We start from the raw sequence: 23,107 nt of genomic DNA on the forward strand, positions 1-23,107 counted from the left end.
TGTAAATATCAAACAAACGGAGACCACATCAATTTAAAAAAAATAGTTTTTAAATAACTTCTTTGATTAGATCTTTGTCCCGCTGCAGAACTCCAGTGTGTTTCCACGAGAGCTCACGAACTGATGGCCGAACATTCTCCTTCTGTATTTTCTGGTGGAGAGCAGAATTCATGGTTCAATCAATCACAGCGAGTCATTTAGGTCCTGAGGAAGAGCAAAACCAAAAACCACAGCAGCCCCAGACCATCACACACCACCACCACATTTAACTGTTGGTGTAATGTTCTTTTTCTGAACTGCTGTAACATTTAGATCAAATGAGATTTCATCAACACCTCCTTTAGCCATCACCTTATCGTCATAAAGTGCAATGTCCTCATAAACCACATAAACAAACACATATATAATAAGTCCATGTTAGAGAGTAACTCAAAAATATGGGACCTTTTTTTAAAGGTAAGCAGTGGTTGCAAATCCTGTAAAGGTTCAACACAGTTTCATGTTTTCTCCATTTGAGGACAATGGCTCTGACCGTGCTTCGCTGGAATCCTGAAGCTTTAGAACTTGCCTTTTAACCCTTTCCCAACTCATTGATCTTAATTACTTTTTCTTGTCTGTTCTTAAATTTCTTTGGCTCATGTCATTTTGTTGGTGGTTCTGAGATCTAACCCTTTATTTGAATAACTTTTTTATATCTACATTTGTATTATGATTTGAAACAAAGGGGAAACTATGCAGAAATATAAAAATTTGATCAGGGGGCCGATACTTATTCATACCACTCTACCTTTCTACCAACTTTCCCACCTACCTGTCCAACCTACCCTAACCTACTCGACCTACCTAACTATCTATCATACTTCACTCACTAGCAGTAGCAGAGACCACCACTGGGCCTTGTTACAGCTCTAAAAATCTCAACTTTTAGATCAGGGCCTTTAGGCGCTCTCGCCTGGCAGACATTGAACTTTCACAGGCAACGGGTAAATGTGGCGGTCAGTCACCGAGACGCCAGCTGTGTGCATGGCTTGTTGACATGTCAGTCATGAGGCAGGCAGACAGATTGTAAGGAGACAGACAATTCCAATGCCAATGCCAATGCCAACCATTCAATGTGGCCTACATAATCTGCGCAAGAAGGCAGTAGACAGCAGAACAGATGTTTTACACTGCGACCGTTAGCCTCATTTCCTGGGCGGAGAGCTCTGTGCTCGATTAAACGAGTAACAGGAAACAGAATAGAGAGCAAGAGGAGGAGGAGGGTGGGGTGAAAAGTTAGCTGAGCTCACAAGATCCCACAAATCATTTTGTCACCAGCAAGCTGTGACAAGCAAAGGCAGAAAGTTGTTTAAAAAAAGGAGGCGTGTAGACGGGGAGCTGTGTCACAGGGAGGCGGAGATGCAACAAAACTGAGGTGGAAGCCAAACGCATGGATAGACGGAAGACACGGACGGACACCCGCCAGCCTCCAGTGGTGCTGCTGAGTCTGGAGGAGAAGGTGTGTCAAAGTTCGGGAAAGATCATTTTTAGCTATTGCGAGGGAGGATGTACGTGAAAAGCTGCGGCAGGTCACATGCTGTTGTTGCTCAAAAAGGGAGAAGATCCTTTTCACAATGGTCTCAGCGCCAGCTTGTGAGTGACTTTTAAAACGACTCAAAATCTTGAAAAAGCTCATCCGATTACCCGTTTTGGGGGCTCCCGAGCTCAGCCCGATTGGACATGAGTGTGTTAAATAGTCCGCAGTGATGTGTTAAGGAGCAGAGGAAGTGGTGTTTTTGCTCAGCTGAGTGTATAAAAAAAACGTGAGGAGAAACTGCCTGCTGAGCTGAACTACACTGAACTGACACATGGAGGGAGGGTGGTTCTCTACTAGCACAAGGTCCAAATATTCTATGGAGGTTATTTAAATAATCAGTCTGCTTGTGAGTGACTGCAAGGCTTTTGACAGTTCTCACGTCATTGTGTTACCTGCCTTGCTGATTCAGGGGCTTCCAGTAGCCCGCCCTCCAGAAGACCCAAATGTTAGGAGCTATTCACAGTCCTGAACTTCCAAGACTCTCCACACTGCTTTAATTGTTCTCTCTGAGGGTAAACACCTTGCGTCAGTCGCACCTTTCCGCCTGTGATTCACTTCATCCGAGCGCTCCAGGCCAGCCAGGAGAGAAGCGAGGAGCCAGGACTCGGCCTAGGCACATCTCCAGTGGTGCGCCATGAAACTGGCCCTTCTGATCGTGGTGGCTGTCTACATGGTGGCGCGGGGGAGCAGCATGTCCACGTGCAAGACTCTGGATTTGGAGATGGTGAAGAAGAAGCGCATCGAGGCCATCAGGAGTCAGATCCTCAGCAAGCTGCGTCTGTCCAAGGAGCCTGAGGAGGATCCGGAGGAAGACGATGAGGAGATCCCCTCTACATTGATGTCGCTCTACAATAGCACGAAGGAGATGCTGAGGGAGCAGCAGACCCAAGTCCAGACAGACATCTCTACCGAGCAAGAAGAGGAGGAGTATTTTGCCAAGGTGCTCCACAAGTTTAACATGACCAGTAAGTACTACCTCATTCTTTTTATGGCTAATTAAAAGCATTGAAGACAGCTGATAAATTTTGGGGGGCTCAAGTTATGTAACTTGACTCAAGTCAGACTTCAGTCATGCTGTAGGTCTTGGTAGTCACTTGTATAAAAGTTCAAGATTCCCCTTGACTTTGACTTGGTATTTATGAGACTTAGGCTTAACTTAAACATGAGCATCATAAACATGACTTGGCAAGTATTGCATGCTTACATTTGAAAATCTGTATTCTCAAAATGGTGAGATTTGTTTCTTTTCAAAAGAACATTTAATTTCGTGTATTGTGCGCAAATGTGGCAAGCCATGCGTGTGCTGTGATGTGGAGTGCTGAGGACACTGCGTGAAGCAAGTAGACTATTACCGAAGGGGCTCTGAAGACCTGAAATTGGAATCGATATCATGTTTTTGACCAAATTTTGAAAAAGATCATTAACTTATTGATTATTATTACTTATTATAATTAATTAACTTCACAGTTTAGCCAGTCCATAGGCAGTCAAACTAACTAAGCTTCCTGTCAGTTGTGCATTAAATTGAAAAGACAGCAAAGTAATTGGCAACACAAAAACTGGTTTGAAACCATTAAAAAAACATGATTGTGAATATGTTAGTACAGCAAACTAATGGTAGTGTCTCAGCGCCAAGTGGCTCATGTGTGAAGATACTGTCAACAAGATTGTATGACTTCATTTATGGCTTGCTTAACCCAAGTAATGGTTTAACTCATTAGGGAATTGCCTGAAACTTGAAGGTTAAGACTTAGTTATGACTTGCACATGCAGTATATGACTTACTCCCTCCTCTGCAAAATACAAGCTTGATTTTCAAACACAAATCAAATCAAATCAAATCAAATCAAAAGCCTTTATTGTCATTAAATGACATACGAGATAAATGTTACTCCACAAGGTCCTTAAACTAACATAAATACAAAAGAATAAAACGTATTAAATCTAAGATAGAGTAACTCAGGCAAAATATTTAAAATCAAGGCAAAGTTGTTGCTCAGAACTAAAAAATAAGATGTCGACTGTCTTATTGCCCATGTCCAGGCACACAATCCGATTTAGCAATCTCTTGTGGCTGGACAAGCAAAAAAATTGCTCAACAGCTATTTTTTTTATGCTCCCACTATTTTTGAAAATAGACGTCTACATTTGAAATGGTGTAAGCATCACTGACTTCTGCACTTCTGTTTTCATTGGAGTTTTCAGCGGCAGCAGATTTTTACCACGGCCCAAACAATCCCTAAGACGTCTGTCTGTCTGTTTGGAAAAAAGCTATCATGACATGATGGACATTACTGTTCCACTCCAGTCGTATAGGTCACATGCCACACACAGCAAGCTTTTCCTGTTCAGCTGCATTTGTGGACAGAGGGGACACCCTGTGAGAACATGCAACAAGTAACCAATCGAACAGGACAAGAGGGGACATGACAAGGGGGTAGTGAGCAAGACAATGCTATTGATGTTTTAGTAGAGTACTCTCTGTCTTAACACCACTATAAAACTCTGGAGTTGACATCCTAATATAAAATGTGTCATTATTAATAGTCCCAGCACAAGCAATTAAATTCAATACCGCCAGCACCACCACCCTCCAAGGAAAGCACAGGGACTCCAACTGTCAACAGTGCCCAAAGCAGGGCCCACCCACTACCTGGTAAGGTGACAGCAAGCCCCTGCTATATGCCCCAAAGTCAGTGGGGGACCCTACAGCACCCAAACGAGAGAACCAGAAAAGGATGGATGAAGGGAGGGACAGACAATGATACCCGCTAGAATTCTCAAAGATGTCTGTCTGACTCGTTAATTTAAAATAACTGTGGCGTGCCAGACATGACAGTCGTACTGGAGTTAACAGCTACAGTACACACGGAAATCTTTTTTTCCACCATAGCTCAATCTGCTCTCTTTTTAATATGTTAGAGTCACACATGTTTAATGGAACAGACCTCCACCAATTGGAAACAAAAACCTGAAAAGTCATGATGTGGTGAACGTGTGTTTCACTCCAGCACTGGAGGTGGCGGTAATGCATGTTCTGAAGTCAACTAACATGAGCCTTTCTTTTACCCAGTTTAATCTCCTTTTTCTGGTGGGTCATTGCATTTTAGGGTCTAAAACCCATGTCAGACTCAAGGAGTCCTTCGCTTCTCCAAGTTTCCTGAAAATTAGGTGGAGTGTTTTTTTTTTTTAATGTGAAAAAATGATGTTCACTGGCATGGTAAAAATCATTTGTTTCTTATCGATGCTTAAAAGTCAGATTTAAAAAATGTAAAAGCGTGCCAGCCCCATGTCGTCATCGAGCATCTGGTTGAATATTCACATTTTAATGCACCAGCTCATGTTATATGGCTGCAATTCAGATGTAATTTGGCCCATAAACGATCTTCTGATCTCCACCCAACATCTCCAAGCAACATGATGGCTTCCCGGACAGATCACACGCTCTACACGTTAGCACCACCAAGCATCTGGCCTCGCAATCTTTGACCATAAACACATCTTCATTTGTTTGTATGTGTCATCATACGTCCAAGTTCGCCTCCCTTCTTCAACGCTTCAAAAGAAAGATTCCGTCCAGAAGGAGAACAAAGGAGCTTTTAAAATTGATTTTTTTTTTTTTTCACAAGGACTCGAATGAACAGAGTGGCCTGGGAAATGAAGACATGAAGTGTACTCGCTCACCCAGCTTCATTCCCTCTTTCATTTTCTCCTCAGGGACTGGGGGGTTTCCTGTAACTCGAGCGTCAGGTTCTCCATATTCTGGCATGTCCTGTCACTTGTTCTCCATCATGGCTTTTAATGGACACTTTCCATGAAGCTTTAAGCTTATTTATTTTCACTGCTCCTCCATGTAGGGTTAAAGTTGGGAAAAAAAAAAATAGCACCCATTTTTTGTGATTTCCGGATCATTCCTGTAATAGATGAATTTTGTGACCTTGTTAAAAATATATATAAACTATACATGGGTACAAGGGTCACGGGTGTGCCGGAGCCTATTCCTGATGGCTGGCAGATTGCCCAGAGTCATCAGAAATAGGCTCCAGCACACCCGTAACGCTTGTGAGGATAATTGGTCCATGGATGAATAATTACTGTGGCTCAGTTAGTAGAGCGGGTCTTCGAGTGACCAAGGGTTGCAGGTTTGGATCTCAGCTCTGACTGTCTGTATGTCAAAGAGTCCTTGGGCAAGATACTGAACCCGAATTTTCTCTAAGTGGGCCTGGCAGCAGCCCTCCGTTGGTTGTGAATGGGTGAACATGAGGCTTGTGTTGGAATGTGAAATGCTTTGAGAACTGGGATGATGTAGATAAAGTACTAGATAGTAAGTGCAGTCCATTTACCATTAACTTGAATAATGCTTGTAGTCAGAAGAATAAATCATATTACAGCTTGTATGTATTTTTTAACTAGCTCACGTTTCCCCCATAGCTCTGTAAACATTTCCATCTGAGTAATAAAACATGTTGTGATCTGAGTCACATTAAATTTTAAATTAGCTAAGGATAAGAACTGAAAAACTACACTTTTTTTCCCCCGATCAGCCAGAATTTGCAGGGTTTAAGACTGGCAACTGATCAACTCATTTGCCAAGGTTCATTCTTAGAGCCAACAACTTCAAATAATTATTTTAAATAAGGCCATGGATGCAAATATCTTACTTATTTTTCCACCCTGATTGATCTGAATCAGTTCAGGATCTCAACCCAGCTTGACTTTACCTCTCTAGTTATTTCTTTTTTTTTTTAGTTTGTGTCATCATCCACAGAGAAACTATTTTGAGACAATGGAATAGAAAGTACAAATAGCATTTTTCAGATGTTTGTTAAAGTTAAAAAAAAAAAACAAATCATCAATTAAGTAAGCTCCAGATAACTGAGAAAGGCTGTTAAGTACATTAACAAAGCTACTAAGTACTTTGTTACTTCCCATCGTTGCTCCCTCCCCAAAACTCAAGCACGCAGTTTGGCCCTCAACCTCCGGGTTCTTCTTCCTCGCTGGGCTTCCTGAGCGAATTATCAGCACGCTTGCATGTTGGCGAGCAAGATGGGCGAGCTTGGCAGGAAGGAAGGCAAGCTGATGGCCCCCGAGATCTCCAGGGTGACTCAGGTCCGGTGCCCGTGGGGAGCGCATGTTTCCTACCTCTGTGGAATGCCAGACAACAGTTCAGGCCTCTGCACGGCTTCCTTTTAAAACAAACCCTCTTCATGCTCGCTGGCTGCCTCTGGGCCCCAGCCATCCCCATGAGTGTATGTGTGGAGGAATATTTTGCAATTGTTAGAAAAACACAGGAGGAGGCAGAGGGTGTGGGACACAAGCTAACCTCTTTCTGTTCTTTTCATTAACGCTCCTGTTTTTCAATTTGTCCTGTTTTTTTTTTTTTTTTTTTTTTTTTAAACTGAATGACTTACTCTTTCCACACACACCATTCTTCAGGGATATGTATTTCAGGATGTAATCGTTTTTTGCTCTGTACTGTGGCAGAGGTGGGTGGAATTGAGTCAACTGAGATGACTTGAGTCAGACTTAAGTCAATATTTTTAGGGGAAAAAAACTCTCGTTTGGATGAAACATATGAAAGACTCACCTTGACTTTCACCTGAATGACTTGACAACTCTTGCCTGTTTACGTTTCAAAATCTGCATTTTCAATGCAGTGTCCCAATTGCTTTGTTTTGGGAAGAAAACCTGTGCATCTCACAACATCTGGTCAAATTAAGATTCATGTTTGTGAAATAGATTTGAAATTGAGAAGACAAATTAATATAAAATACAGAGACTGCTTTGGGACCGTTAAAAATCTATGCGATTGTGATTGTTAGTACAGCTAAATGATGCAAATGAAAGCACTGAATGCAAAGTGGTAAATATGCAAATATGTTGTGAATAGTGACTTAGCAAGATTGTACAACCTAACTCTTAACTTTTGACTCCATCTGCTTGAGATTTAGTCGGAGCTCGGCTTTTGGACTGTGGGAGAAATGAAGCCTTCATATTTCAATGGTTTTTGGTTCAACTACAAAGTACACCATATTGGTGCGTATAAATGCATGACATCAAGGAGTGAGTGGGGGGGCGAGGGATGTGGGGGTATAGGGTTCGGGTGCACGGGAGGGTGGAGCTGCCTGCTGGAATCTATTTCCTCCCACTGGTAATTACAGAGCTGCTTCCCTGCCTGTCACAACAGCTGTCCACGGTTTACCTGCGGATCAGCACTCAAATCCTCCCACACCCAAACACCTGTCTGCATGTGTGCGCATGTGTTTGTCAGTTTTTGTTTGGGTAGTAAGTCATGCACACAACAGTATACGCACGTCATAAGTGAGTGGCATATAGAACTGAGTCTTGGAGTTTCTTTCAATATAGCGCAATTTTGCACCGCCATTGAAGAAGAGTGGGCCAACATCGCGCGGGTCACTTTCAACAGCGTGAAAAACTCTATGCAAATATCTGTTGCATAGCCGTATTGTGGGCAGCTTGAGGATATGTATGTATAGAGCCAATCTCTTTCTTTTTAATTTTTAAAACGTTTCCCATAAACAGAATCATTTCCAAGAAACTGAACCGCTGAACTTGAAATGCCAGGCATGAATGGGCACTGTAACACTGCCAAGGGAAGTCACCAGAAACCGAATAAGAAGCCGATGGAATGTGAGTCTCTGAGACATTTGTTTGGACTGACGATGAGGTAGAACTTATGCTTCGGAATGAAGGCCCAGATAACAACCAAGGTGAAAGACGTCCAAACTGATGAACCACCAATGTTGTTGGTTGTTAGCGCACGGGCACCTAAGAACTCGGAGTGGTGCATCATCATCGTCATAAGAAAGATACGTATGTATTGTGCATAAGATTTTGGGACGTGCCTCCAACAATTAAGCCAGTTTGAATGAGAGGCAAAACGTCATTTAAGACTATCAGATCAGTCCAGTTGGCATCGACCTGAATGGATGTGAATATTCACAGGTATACAAACAGAGCAGCATTTTCAGTTTTATTTTAACCTGGGACCTACTTTAAAAAAAAAAAAAAAACTTGGTAGATATGGCTAAAATTGATTATGCATGAACAGTATCTAAGGCACATTTGAGCAATAAATATGATATCTAATCATCATCTTGATACTGTAAGGTAGATGGATTATCTCAGCAAAAGAAGTGCTCACAAATGTGAATTTACATGTGAGGTGTGAGAAAGAGGGCTTTTGGTGACATAGGACAAGCGTTAGGTATCTAAAGTGTTGCATTTATATAATTATTTAGCATATAGTGGCATAGTTAAAAAAAAAAATCATGTCTTCAGGCTTCAAATTTTCAAGTCAACTTCCCACTAATGTCAAGTCATCACTCGGCCCAAACAAATCCCAAATCCATAAGTCAAGACGTACTTGCTCAGGAACAAAATACATTCACATGTAAGCTATTTTGCATTCAGTAGCTTTAGTTTTGTTATTTACCTGCACTAACACTTTAATCAAATAGTTTACTAATAGTTCCAAACGAGTCTTTGTATTGTCTGTTACATCTTGCCTTCTCAATTAAACACATAACCAACATGAAGCTTAGCTAATGTCTGAAGAGCAATTGTTACCTAGACTGTGATGTGAATGTGTCTTTTCTGTCTTTGGGGGTCTCATTGTGATGGATGAAGTTAGATTTGAGAATTACTGGATCTCCAATCTAAGTCGAGTTATTCATCTTTAGCCAAGCAATTCCCAAATCCTAAAGCCATCGGCTTGAATCTGACTAGAGTCAAGTCGTGTGACTCAAGTCCTTCACCACTGGTGTGTGCATTGAAGGAAAAGGCAGAAATAATTGTGTTCGGGGAAGAAGCTCAGTCAAAGGTCTGGATTGATAATTAAAAAGTAGAAGTGAGGAGTGGTACTGCAGCCAATGTGACACACAAGGGGAAGTGACCTCACTTCCTGTTTCACTTCACTTCTCTCGCTCTTCGCACATTTATCTAACTTCACTGAATTACTGCTCGCTTTCCATTGACGATAATTGCGCTAATCTGGCATGGGCGGCACCCGGCAAAATGTCATCTGGTTTCCCTTCGCAAAGCCGCAACAGTTTCTTTTGGGGTTTTGGGCTCGCTTGCTCATGTCAGAGTGCCAGCACAAATTCTGGTAAAAGCGTTACAAAAGAAGTGGACCTGCGATCCTGGTACTGCTCCGATCCAAGTCCGAGAAGTATGCGAGAAACGAGGAAAGGAGGGAATCATAGCTTTGGCATTCCTAAGCAAAATAGAGAATTTTGGACGTGGGCCAGGTCTAGGCAGCATCGATAAACATTCCACCACAGCCCCCACCACCTTTGTCCCTGCTCTTTTTACTTCATTACTAGTCCCACATACATTCTCCTTCTTTATCCTCGCTCACCCTTACCCACTTTCATCTTTTCAAACATGTAGATTTATAGCAGATGTTCAAAACATTTCCATTGTGGGCTACATGAAGAAAAATAGAAAGAAGGGGGCGGGGGATGGGGGGGGGCTACTTTACGTTGTATTCAGAAATCATGTTCCAAAAAAATTCGATACGCTTTCTAGGTCAACATATGCTAGGAAGTTAAATATATTTAAAGAAAAAACTCCTTGGTGTCAACAGTTACAAAGAAATAATCTTATGATTAATACATTTCAAATATTTTACACATATTTATTTCCTGATTAATAATGGAGACATTTTATTTGTACTAGTGTGATATCTAAAAAAAATGATATCTTGCAATATTCCATTTACAACATTTTAAAATCAAGAATTGCTTGTAACATTTTTAATTTGACATTTTACATTTTTTTAGATTACATAAAGGGGCAGTATGGTGGAGCAACTGGTTAAAGTGTTGGACTCTGAGTGCTGAGGACCAGTGTTCAAATTCTGCCCCACCTGTGAAGAGTTTGTCCGGCCACTCCAGTTCCCTCTAGCACATGCACGAATTGGAGACTCTAAATTGGCCGTGGGTGTGATTGTGAGTGCAACTTTTGTTTGTGTCTATGTGATTTATAATATTATATACATATAAGTATCAGAGGACATTTTTTTTTTCATTGACATAAAGTTTGAAATAAGAAATTTGATATCTTAATATTAAACTTTTACTGCATTTGTAATGCAAGTAAAAATGGTTTGGTTCTTTGTGGAATCTGTAAACATTTTCACTTTTTCTCATAATGTTTTGTTGCAGGCCATAGCCTAAAAAAATAATAATAAATAAACTAGTGGGCCACAATTGGCCCCAATGCCAAATTTGGACACCCCAGATTTATGCTATGGTTCTGTATTCTGTCGGGCTCTGAAGGGAAGCGGGAAGAGGGGGTGTGCCCACCGCCCCCCAAAAAAAAGTAGAAGTTGGAAAACAAAACCCTCTTTCTTTACACTCAACGTTGTCACAGGTGGAATCGATTCCTATTTGGCTGCCGTCACACTCCGCATGCGTGCACTTATTCAATTTTGCTAATGTGTGTGCGCAGCTGGGAAAGACATTGGGGATGAAAAACAATTATGTTATGTCATGCATACATTGGAACCTTCTAGTTTCCCCACTCAGTGAATATCATAAAGTAAACACGGGAATCTTAACAATAGAAGAGCCAAACCTATGGAGCGATGTAACTGTGATACTTGGAACTACAATTACCAGAAGAAATAAAAACATATATGATGGGATTTGAATGAGATGTCAGCTGTTGTGGCTGTGGTGAAATGTAAATATGGTACATCAGAGGTGCATTAAATATGATGAAAATCTGAGACATAACAGTTATATATGGCATTAAAATTGTGCAAATATGATACATAACAGGTGTATGTTAATTATGATGTGATTATTGTACATTGTGTGTATATACATCAAATACAACATACATAAATTTAATTTTAGTAGACCAATAAAATTTTCACAAAATTCCACATGTACAGTATATGCCAGGTTTATATATAATTTAAACAAGATGGATTGCAAGTGTAGAGATGGTAAATATGATGAGGTACAGTAGATGTTCAATAAGATGTAAATTTGGTACATGAAGTACATTATAGGTTCATCATTTTCAAGATTCAATCTGTGAATTTGGTAAATTAGAGGTACATAAACCATCAAATGTGATGGAATTTGGGTTTATTTGCTGAGTATAAATATAATAATATATAATGTGTATATGGCTCACTAGGAACATTATAGGTGTATACAGCATTAAATGTGAACTGACTAGATGATTAAATATTAGTAGACCACGAGATGGCATGGAAAAATCGTACATTACAGATGGAAAGACATTGATCCCAATATGGTGGACAGAGTATGGAACGTTAGTTATTAAAATATTTATGATATGGTCCAATAAATGTCTATAGACTATTAACTGTCATGTAAATGGTGCATTGTATGTATTGATGTTATATATGATGGAAATGCATGTGATATATTGCATATATCAGATACATGTATTAACAACACTCCCGGCACAAGGCAGAAAAATAGGTTTGCTGATCAAGGTATATGGCCTCTCTCACTCCAGCTGACAATACCGGTAAATGTTTTATTATTTTAATATGATACCAAACGTTTTACGGCAAATTGGTTAAAATGTCTCCCTTACAGTTCTGAGGATTGGGATTCAAATCCCGACAGCGCCTGTGTGGCGTTTGCATGTTCTCCCCGTGCCTGTGTGAGTTTTCTCCAGGTACTCAGCTTTCCACCCATATCTCAAAAAGATGCATTAATGGGAGACTATGCAATTGGCTGGCGACCAGTTCAAGGTGTACCCCACCTCCTGCCCAAAGATCTTTGGGATAGGTTCCAGCACTCCTGCAACCCTTGTGAGGATTAGCAGCTCAGATAATGGATGGATGGATGGATAATTGGAGACTCTAAATTGCCCTAAAAAGTGATTGTGAGTGTGAACTGTTGTTTGTTTCTATGTGCCCTGCAATTATCTGGCAACCAGTTCAGGGTGTACTCCAACTCTTGGCCGAAGATAGCTGGGATGGGCTCCCACACTCCCGCAATCCTCGTAAGGATAAGCGGGTCAGAAAATTGATGGATGAATCTTTTACTTGCCACATCTATGCTGAGTTGAGAAGTAGAATTTCCCCCAAATTAATTCTTCATTTCAAATCCCACAGAAAAAAACTACACAGAGACCACCAAAAACTCCAAAAGCGTCTCGTTATCCTTTAACATCTCCGAGATTCAGGGCAGTGTGGGCAACTACCGCCTATTGACCACCGCCGAGCTGCGGATACTCATCAAGCAGCCCACGATACTCAAAGAGCAGAGGGTGGAGCTGTACCGCGGTGTGGGCCCGTCAGCCCGATACCTGGCGTCCCGCTTCATCACAAACCAGTGGAAGGACAAGTGGCTCTCATTTGATGTAACGGAGACCTTGCAGGACTGGCTCCAACACAAACGTGAGTTTGAGACATCACACCTTTGTCTTCAAAGCAGATGTGTCAGAATCCATTTGTCAAAGTCTTGGGACGAAAAACTCAACTTCATTTGAGGCTCGATTTGACTTGAAATACACGGCATGACATGTCTCTCTCCTGTTTACAGTTTGAAATGCGCAATTTCAACAAGTAATCATTTGGTTTGTTTTTTAATAAAAAGTACAGTTTTTGTCCACACCACAAACAACAACAGACCTTCACTGCTTTCTCTTACTGGCTGCATTATCCAATAGACATACAGAGGCTGTCCACATTGGCATTCTCAGTCAGTCCCACACCAGAACTCAGCCGAAACAAATTCACTGAGACAGTCGGAACATATGGAACTCTTAACACATTGTATGAGTTGACTTGGGTCAACTAGCTTGAAAATTAGTGGGGACTGGACCTGGCTTGATTTTTGGCACACTAACTAGAAAACTTGATTGAAATTTGAAGTTTAAAACTCTAGAATGAGTTGTAATGTGCACATGTGTGACTTACTCTCCCAGCCCTGGTCAAAATTCATACATTTGGAATGTGTGTCCCGGCAGAGGAAGAGCAGGGATTCGAACTTCGGCTCTTCTGCGAGTGCAGTCAAAGGAGCGCCGATGCCACTTTCAGCTTCTACATCTCCGGGATCGACAACGACCGAAGCGATATCGGAATAATAAAGCAGATGACCCAGCAGCCCCCATTCATCCTGACCATGTCCATCCCGCAAAGTGCCAGTGGTCAGCTCAGCTCACGGAAAAGACGCTCCACAGACACTCGAGACACCTGCTCAGCGTAAGTCAACTTCACTGTTTAAGGATGCACTGTGATCGAGTATAATCCATACAACCTACACGATTATTTCCCAACCTTCATTAAACCAAGGCATATATTTTAAACAACCGAAGTCTCATGACACACCACCATAATAAAAAAGGCTACTGTTTAGTAGCTCATAGATGACGTGTTTCATGCAGCCAGACAGAGACCTGCTGTGTAAGGAGCCTGTACATCGACTTCAGGAAAGACTTGGGCTGGAAGTGGATCCACCGACCGACCGGTTACCATGCTAACTACTGCATGGGTTCCTGCACCTACATCTGGAATGCTGAGAATAAGTACTCTCAGGTAGGGAGCAACGCACAAAAATATCAGCTAAACTAAAATACAGCGAGTATTAGATCTGTTCAACAAAGCAGACACCATCATCTAAAATTAATGACCCATCTGAAATAACTCCACCTGTGATCAATAAGTTTTGGGGGAGTACATAATCTGACAATGGATCTTTTGGGCAACTATTGTACATTTCAACTGAGGAAATGATTCTTTATTTTTTGTTCCAGGGTTATTTATCGGGACCAGAAGGCCTCCCTGAAAGGGGGTGGTACTTCCCAGAGACACAGAAACCTTCCGATGGGGTCTGCTCTCATGGTCATATCTGATTGAACTCAAAGTTCTTAGACGTGTAGTTGGAAATCCTGAAAAGTTGAATCAAGGCAACTGGATTAGACCCGGTTATTGAAGACATCACACTTTTAATTCAAAAGGCTTCTTCAGTTCTAAATTTTGGGTGTGTATTGCCCCTATTTATCTTTGTGGTGGGTGTAGCCCATAGATTTGTTGCTGTTATTGTTGTTGTCACCAGGTGTGGCTTGTGAATAACTGTTTCGCATACCAGCCAGTTGCTCACCTGTCTGGTGGGAAAACGGCACATTGGTGGCCAACTTTGCCATGGGATAAGACAATCTTTGGGAAGACAAACAAAAACAAGAGTCCACTTGCCCCGATTCAACTTTCGCAAATTACCATGACTATAAAGTCAATTAACTACCATGAAAATCGACACAGATATCACGGTAGAAATGTAGCATAATGTTTTAAGCTTGGTTCCCGTGATCAAAATCCATTGGTCTTTGGCATGGTTAAAAGTTACAGGGGTGGAAGTACACCTCATAAACCTAGATGCCCACATACTACTGATGCCAGAGTGATGTGATTATGATCCATGCATGTCTTGAGAAAATAGCTAACAATATCCAGGTTAGACCTGTTTACGTCAACTTGCATTGAAATCATAATGACAAACCCTTATCTCACTTGTGAAGGAAATAGTTCTGTAGTTTTTCAGCATCTTCACTTTTGTCTCTCTCATTTAAACTTGATAATTTGTCATCTCTGAAATAATTGGTTTTGTCAGTAAACAAAAGGGGACCTTGAGTCACTCTCTGAAAACTAAAGACAAAGTTCAAAAGCTTGATGAAGTGATAGATTCCAAGTTGACTTTCAACAGTTATTTCAAATCATTTACTAAATTAGGGTTAACCCTAGCCCTTCTACCATCTGAAGAACACATCCAGATTGAGGGCCTGCATGTGCCAGGCAGACCGGGGGAAGCCCATCTATGCTTTAATCTCAAGGAAACTCGACGACTGTAATGGTCTTCAGACTTGATTTCCCCAAAAGAGCATTAAACAGCTGCAAGTCATTCAGAAATGCTGCAGCTCGGGTTCTGACCAGAACAAAGAGGTCAGAGCATATTATTCAAAATTCTCAAATCTTTTTACTGGCTCCCAGACAGCTTTAGAATATATTTAAAAGTTCTGCTACTGGTGTCTCAATCACTAAATGGCTGAAGTTTAAGTTAAAACATAAAAGAAATGCTAATGGGACATAAACCCAGCAGGGCTCTGAGCTCAACAGACCCAGGTGAAAAAGTGGACCGCAGAGTTCAAAGCAAATATGGTGAAGCAGCATTTAGCTATTATGCTGCTCACAAACTGAATAAATTGCCATCAGAAGAGATGGCAGCGCCAAGTGTGAATGCCTATAAGTCCAGGTTAAAAACTATTCTTTTTCTTGTGGTTATTGAACCATTTCCACTTTTAAATGATTTTTTTTTGTTTATGCACTGTACACTGTCTTAAGAATGTAAACCACAATGAATTACCTTATGAATGAAAAGTACGATACAGATAAATTGACTTGATCTTTCCACTTATCTTGATTTTTTATTTTGGAAATTTTGTCTTGTTTCATCTTTTCATTTGCACAAACCTATGGACTTGTCCTGTGTATGAATGATACTATACAAATAACCTTGCCTTATTTTAAATTGACTTTAGATTCTGGCCCTGTACAAGCACCACAATCCCGGAGCTTCAGCCCAGCCATGCTGCGTACCCCAGGCACTGGAACCCCTTCCCATTCTCTACTACGTCGGCAGACAACACAAGGTTAGGCCGTGCAACACTTTCAATGTGGGAGAGTACCTTTGGGCTGTAATTAACACTTTCTTTGACTTTTAGGTGGAGCAGCTGTCCAACATGATTGTCAAATCCTGCAAGTGTAGCTAAAAGTTGACAAGACCTAGAAATTACATGGAAGACTCCCACTTACGTGACAGTTGCTGAAAAGGAGAGCCGAGCAGGAACTGTTGAAAGTCACCCTTTGCCACGTTGGAATCATACCTTTCATTGATGTCCTGGATAATATTGTATACATTTTTTTCCATTGCTGTAGTGACTTTTGAAAAGGATTAATTTATTTTGGGGATGGACAGATGTGTGCAAGCCTCACATCAGGACCCAAGTGATGTCGACTGGACGATAGATGTACGCCACAACCACGATCATGTAGCTGAAGGCATGGAAAACAGCTGCTGTTGTTTTTGGGGTTTTCCCAGGGGACAGTGCAGCAGGTGTGTTTACAAAGGACAGCAGGAGAGCACACGAGGGACGCTTCGCTCCACGGAAACTCCCTCCGACTGAGAGTTTTTAGTTTTTCAACCTATGTCAAGTCTTTACATTTTTTTAATGTCGTTCTTTGGTTTGTTTTTATGAATGAATGTCAGCTTATCCACATGAAGCTTTTTCCGTGCTGTATAAAAATAGACTTAGTTTCCATTCCAAGTTTGTCTTTTGTCCGAAGATTTTTTTCTGCACTATAGTAAACCCCTACTTCACAGCATGAGTCTTATTTCCAACCAATTATGAAAATCTGCGACTAAATGACACCCCCAAACATTTTTTATAATTGCTCCTAATTACATCTTGAACTGTAAATGTACTACAAAGTATAATCTCACAAGACACTTAATTGATCTTACATTAGCCTTCCAAATAAGTGGCTTACAAAATGCCCCAAGAAAGCGGTGTATATCATCTTGCCACCTGTAAAAATACCAATTATGTATAAAAGAATAAAGTGCCCTCCGCCGTCTGTTAGTTTGAGTTTTTTTATTAGCCACTCGGCAGAGCAAATATATACTCATGCAGCAAAGACATTCTCGTAATGTACACTAACAACCCAGGCAAAATTTCTCCTTCTCCCCAACATGCAAGCATCTTTGAGTTGTATCACTTGAACATACTTCCTTGATAGTAATTACTACTTTCCTATTTGCTGATCCATAGCACAACATAGAGGCACCTCAGGGTGTTAATAAAAGAGCAGAAATATGCACATAAGTGAGTTTTTCAGAATATAGCTGTGGGTAGATACCACAGGGGAAAAAAATGCAAACGGGGGAATTAGTCAATGGTGAACTGGGAATATGAGGGGGTTACTGTATTCACTTCCTCCAAAGTCATGTGTTTTAGGAATGAAGCAAAAACAAGTTTTATAGTGCACTTCATGGTTGGATGTTGTAAATAGAAAAAAAATAAACACTGATGTTACTTGTGGATTTGTGTGTACTGCATGCGTTGCGCAAGATGTTTTTTTTTTGGTTTTTCGGGACGATATCCAGGCACTGATGGGCTGTGCATTTGGTGCTTGTGCCTCCAGTAAGGACATAACTTACTTAATTTACCTCATAATACTATCACTATGATGTTATGTCGCAGTTAGAAACCATCAATATGAAACAAAGATGCACTATATCAGTAGCCAATTGGGCTATGCCATCTGAAGCATTTTAGAATCAAAGATTATTGAAAAAGTGACCCAAAAAAAACAACAATTTAAACAAACATGATATCTCACTCGATAGCTATCCTGAAATTTACTCTAACCAACCAATCAGAGAATGGAAAAATGCTTACATCATTGAGGGGCAACTCCCTGGCATCAGGTGACCTTGATTTTAAATCTAATTGGTTGAAGAAACAGTCTCAGTGCTAATATAGATTAAATTGCAGTGGCCATCAGAAATAAAGATGAAGGCCTTACATGCATTAGATAAACAGTGCAGCACATAGGGCTGAAATTGGATTTGACAACAACAACAAAAAGACATTACACTACCTGAAGCATTGCAGCCACCAGAAACACTACAAATTTAGGTTGAAAATGTAGTTAAATGCTTGCGATCGTGTTTTAGTCCTGACCGACCACTACTGCATATAATCCAACAAAAGCTAACATTCCTGGATGCTCATTGCCATTCTTGGCACACAGTCTTTGGACGTGTGCCACTGCATTTTATCTGTGTGCACCTCCTTCCTAAAGGGGCCCCACCTCTCTTCCTCAGAACACTGGGGATTACTGGCAGCCCATAAGCCTGAATTGGGAATGAGGAGCGCAGGTCCAGACCCGCTGGTACGGCCCAGACTTTAGGGGCCATGACTACATGGAAAATGAAGCACGGGTGAAAACACTGAACCCGCTGACATACAACCCCCACTAAGCAACTTACGTAAGTTTACGCCGCTAACAAGGTGACGACGATCTGCGCCGTCTTGTTCCAAAAGTTGGTCGTGTTACTGAGAATTCCTAAGGAGCGGGCCAACTCTGCAAGCGTGATAAACAAATTCAAGCTAAACAAGACGAGATCTGTTGCCAGCTTTTAAATTTTAGCGCTCCAGAGGTACATGATGTTCTGCGGCGCCTTGGCAGGGAAGATGTAATTGGAATGTTACAAGGAGAAAAAGGCATCATTAACGAACCACAACAAGCAAAACAAGCAGCTTTTGAGAAGGCGCGAGTTTGGAGGGTGGGGGAGGATGTGGGGGGCAACAACATCAAAATTGTCCTGTAGCTCTCCCTAAGATATGACTAAGCATGGCAATGTCAGGAGGCTCATAAATATGTCAGAGTGATAAATGAAACACTCCCAGAGGGGAGTCGGACTCAAGTGGGCTCATCCTTGAAGGCATCGCTCGTTTCTCAGCAGCTGCTTCCTGTTGGGCCCTCTGGCTTTTGATCAGGGGGCCCCTCGAAAAACTGCTGACACCGCCTAGAACATGTGGAGAACAGTGGGGGGACACTTAAATCTTGAGTGTTTCCACATAATCATCGTCAAGCAGGTGTTGTGTCGCCACTCTTGTGAGTCTACATGATGAATGAGTGAGTATACCTCATCTCGTCCAAACTGAAGGCATACAATGACATTTTAGGTCATACGCCATCTGTTTTACTGCACTGGAAGACAACATTTCTCTTGAGAAATAACAGAAATGGAAATGACTTTCAGGAATTAAAATGCACCGTAGAGCCAATTCTTGACTTTGAAAACTAAAAATTGGACCCATAATAATGAAATGAGGAATCTGTTACTAAATTTAAGCAGCTATGTGTGCCAAGAGCATGAAGATTTGAATTGGCAAGATCATAAAACAAGTCGACTCAGTTAGCCTCAAAAGTTGCTCAACAATGTCTCAAAAGCACTTTAATTATAGGACCTCCACTAATACATTATAATTAAGCACTCCTTATTTTGAGTTGAACTTGCTCCTAAGTAATGCAACCTTAATAACAGCATACAATACCTCGAAAAGATTTTTAGGGGGAAAAAATGTTTGCGGCAAGAGAAATAATTTTACACAAAGCATGGGAAGAAGAAATAGGGAACAAAACCTTACCTTGATTTGGGATATTTAATTTTGGTAAAATTTTAGATTTTGCAGCATAGACCCTAAATAAACAAAATAATATTAACGTCAATCCTAAATGCACAAAAATCTACCCGAAGCAACTGGACTGTTCTTGGTTGGTAAAGATAATGCACATTTAATCAAAAAAGTCTACTTCATCTTCTTCTGTTAATGTTGTTTGTTATTGGTCCTTTTGGAGATAAGCATGATGAAGGGTTCAAGAAAATACCAATCATATGTGGAGTTTATCCTATAAACCACCTTGAGACATGCATTGTCCTATTGTTGCAGTTGCATCCCACTTTCATAGAAGTTAAGAATGATTAATAACAATTTTCATTTAAAAATACACTCTGGAAACATATGTACAATATATTGTATTTTCAAATACCATTTCAAACGAGTTAGCTGTCAGGTCAAAGGTGGAATGTTTGCCCTGACATCGGTCAAACAAAGGCTGAGTTGCAAAATATTTGTTCACAGAATAAACCAGTGGCTGCAGCGCAAGAAAGTAACACGCATGTCACTTTCATACCATGTTCTGTGTGGGAACTTGGTACACCTCTGTACTCCACCACCAAAAACTAAAAAAAAATGAACTCGTAATTTTTTTACTAGCTGTACGCGACCCACTTTTGACTCCCAACAGACCATTTGAAAACCACTGGTATAAACTGATCACTAAACGGATTTAGGTAATTGTTCAACTTTCAAGATTCCATTATATAATAAGTCTGCACTTTTCTGACGGCATTGACTGTGAGCCCTGCCACAAATAGCAGAAAACCATGAGTAATCAATGCCCCCAAAATGTCTATAATTGCCTCAAACAATAAATAGATCTCAAAATCTGACCGCAAAAAAACAAACCCACAAACTTATCTTCCATTTCCGAAATAAATAACAGAAATGATTTGATTTTGGAAAAATGCAACAGAAGTGTGTGCGTACATGTACATTCAACAAGTGCTTTCCAGAACTTCCACTAACAACTCAGGATAAACTGAACTCCATCCTGACCAACCAATAACTTCATTATCATCCTAAACACTAATTCCTATTGAACAGGGTGTTAGCGGCATCTTATAATAACTTGGGAAAAGTTCATCGGCAGCTGACATGGACCCGTGCGTTTTTTCACCACAAAACATGATTTTGACGTATACAGCTTTTTGTAACTGCATGAAAAACTAGCATGAAAATCGTCTCGAGAGATTTGTTTTCGAGAAGAAGCAGGAAGTGACGTACATGGCAGGACCACCCTCAAGTGGACTCGTTTGTTTCTATTAGTTTTACCGCCGGGAAGGTAGCTCGTTGTTCCTTCGTGTTAGCCAAAATGCCGGCTCCTTGCGTTGCTGGACATTGCTTGAACACTCAGGAGGATGGATTTACCCTTTATAAGTTTGCAAGAGACCCGGTTTGTCGTGAAAAATGGATTGCACAGCTGCAACGGACGAGAGCTTCGTGGGTTCCAAATGACAGGTAGGTGTGTATACAGCTCCTAAAAAAAATAATAGCTTGGGGCGGACCACGTAATCGGTGTCTCATAATGTAACAAAAGATCCGCGTATGTATGACAGGCGAAAATGAGCCACCCGGCTGAGGCGCCGTGTCCGCCGGTCATGGCTTCGGCGAAGGCTGCGCGTCGGGCTCGCGGACGGCAGCGGCTCTGAACAACGCTGCCAACAATGCCGCACTCAGCCGCGTGCGACAACAACGCGGTAAAGTGCCCCGGCTCGGCGGTGTTGTTGCGGAGGGCGGCGGCTATAAACAACACCGTAAAGTGGCCCGGCTCTGCACCATGATAAGCCATCTCGGCACCGAAAATGAGCCACCCCGGCTGAGGCGCCGTGTCCGCCGGTCATGGCTTCAGCGAAGGCTGCGCGTCGGGCTCGCGGACGGCAGCGGCTCTTTAACAACGCTGCCAACAATGCCGCACTCAGCCGCGTGCGACAACAACGCGGTAAAGTGCCCCGGCTTGGCGGTGTTGTTGCGGAGGGCGGCGGCTATAAACAACACCGTAAAGCGGCCCAGCTCTGTACCATGATAAGCCATCTCGGCGCCAAAAATGAGCCACCCCGCCCGGCTGCGACGAGCTGCCCTGGTTCGGACAGGGAGGTGGTTTGGCCGTGATCGCATATCATCTGAACATGGCTCGAAACAATAGTGTATTACCCTGCTAACTTCACTCGGTTGTGTGGTGTTCTCTTCTTCGAAAAGAGCTTTTGTGTCAGAAGGGGCGTGTTAATCTCCCATAGTAGGGTCCACCGTGTGTTTTCAATGGCGAATGTCCGGGGTGACATCACGGACAGGGGACGCAGCCAATATGGCGACCAATTGGATGTCATCGAATGACACTTCCGCAACTTTGCGCATGGATGACGCACTCTCCGCTCATATTTATTTTTACGTTTAGACATCGAAGTGAATAATGTTATATTTATTTTTCATAACAATATCTATTTTAGAATATTTATAGGGATGGCACTTGACCTTTAAGGGGTAATATTGTAGTTCACTTTTACCAAGATGGGCTGCACTTTCTGCTCTCTCATTGGCTGCAACTCAAATGGAACACATTTTTACCTGTTGAGCGTGCAAAGCTAATCACGCATCATCTGGCCAAATTTGACATCGTGCATGCCTCAGATGATGCTATTCTCGTCCTTGTGACTCAGAGCCAGGTCGATGACATTTGCATTTACACAGCAACAAGTCATTCATTAACCAGTGCCGCGTAACTCCTGCATGCATGCGAGCCTAGTAATACACTTTGATGTCCTTCTGCATACAGCTGCTTGCCCGTTGCCCAAGATGCTACAGGTGGCCAGTGTGTGTTTGTGTGAAAATACGAAAAAAAAAGTTTCAAACACGTTGGTCCGAATGCTTTGAGCATGTTTCGCTTGTAGCTGACTGATCTGTTTCAGCTGGAGCTATATGGCACGAAGCTTGCCAAAACAACCCAAATAATTTGCCCAACTTTTGACTGGACCAAACAATAACTATTCATTAATATACAGTAGCTGCAGTGAATCCCAGCCTTTTGGGGTAAACTATTCACAAATTCACCTATCCTCAACTACTTACAGATAAACTCAGCAACTTGTGGCTCTGTATACAGTGGCACGTCAGCGGCCAAGGTCGTTATTGACTTAATCTGTACGGCAAATCACTTTTCGACATTGAAATCCATTGAAATCCCAGTAACTTTTTCCAACACCTCCCCAACAAATTACATTATTATGTTTTTCGTGGCCTATAGAGTGACTTCAGGAGTTTGGAACTGGGTTG

At 41.6% G+C, this 23,107-nt stretch overlaps 1 protein-coding gene across 1 annotated transcript; it reads left to right on the forward strand.

Annotated features, from left to right (window-relative positions):
• Nucleotides 1–1,284: 1,284 nt before the first annotated feature.
• Nucleotides 1,285–17,680, forward strand: tgfb1a (transforming growth factor, beta 1a). Its single transcript, XM_061827293.1, has 6 exons — nt 1,285–2,541; nt 12,705–12,989; nt 13,562–13,796; nt 13,979–14,129; nt 16,127–16,237; nt 16,310–17,680. Exons 1-6 carry the CDS (start codon nt 2,211–2,213, stop codon nt 16,355–16,357), a joined length of 1,161 nt encoding a protein of 386 aa, XP_061683277.1. The 5' UTR covers nt 1,285–2,210; the 3' UTR covers nt 16,358–17,680.
• The last annotated feature ends 5,427 nt before the right edge of the window (nt 17,681–23,107 follow it).

Source organism: Syngnathoides biaculeatus, chromosome 8 (assembly GCF_019802595.1).
Source record: "Syngnathoides biaculeatus isolate LvHL_M chromosome 8, ASM1980259v1, whole genome shotgun sequence".
Classification (NCBI taxonomy): domain Eukaryota; kingdom Metazoa; phylum Chordata; class Actinopteri; order Syngnathiformes; family Syngnathidae; genus Syngnathoides; species Syngnathoides biaculeatus.

Bases quoted from the DNA above. Each gene is read 5' to 3' on its own strand.
- tgfb1a (XM_061827293.1), top strand. From the start codon at position 2,211: ATGAAACTGGCCCTTCTGATCGTGGTGGCTGTCTACATGGTGGCGCGG. The intron at 2,542-12,704 runs GTAAGTACTACC...CAAATCCCACAG, and splicing joins CCACAAGTTTAACATGACCA to AAAAAAACTACACAGAGACC. The intron at 16,238-16,309 runs GTTAGGCCGTGC...TTTGACTTTTAG, and splicing joins ACGTCGGCAGACAACACAAG to GTGGAGCAGCTGTCCAACAT.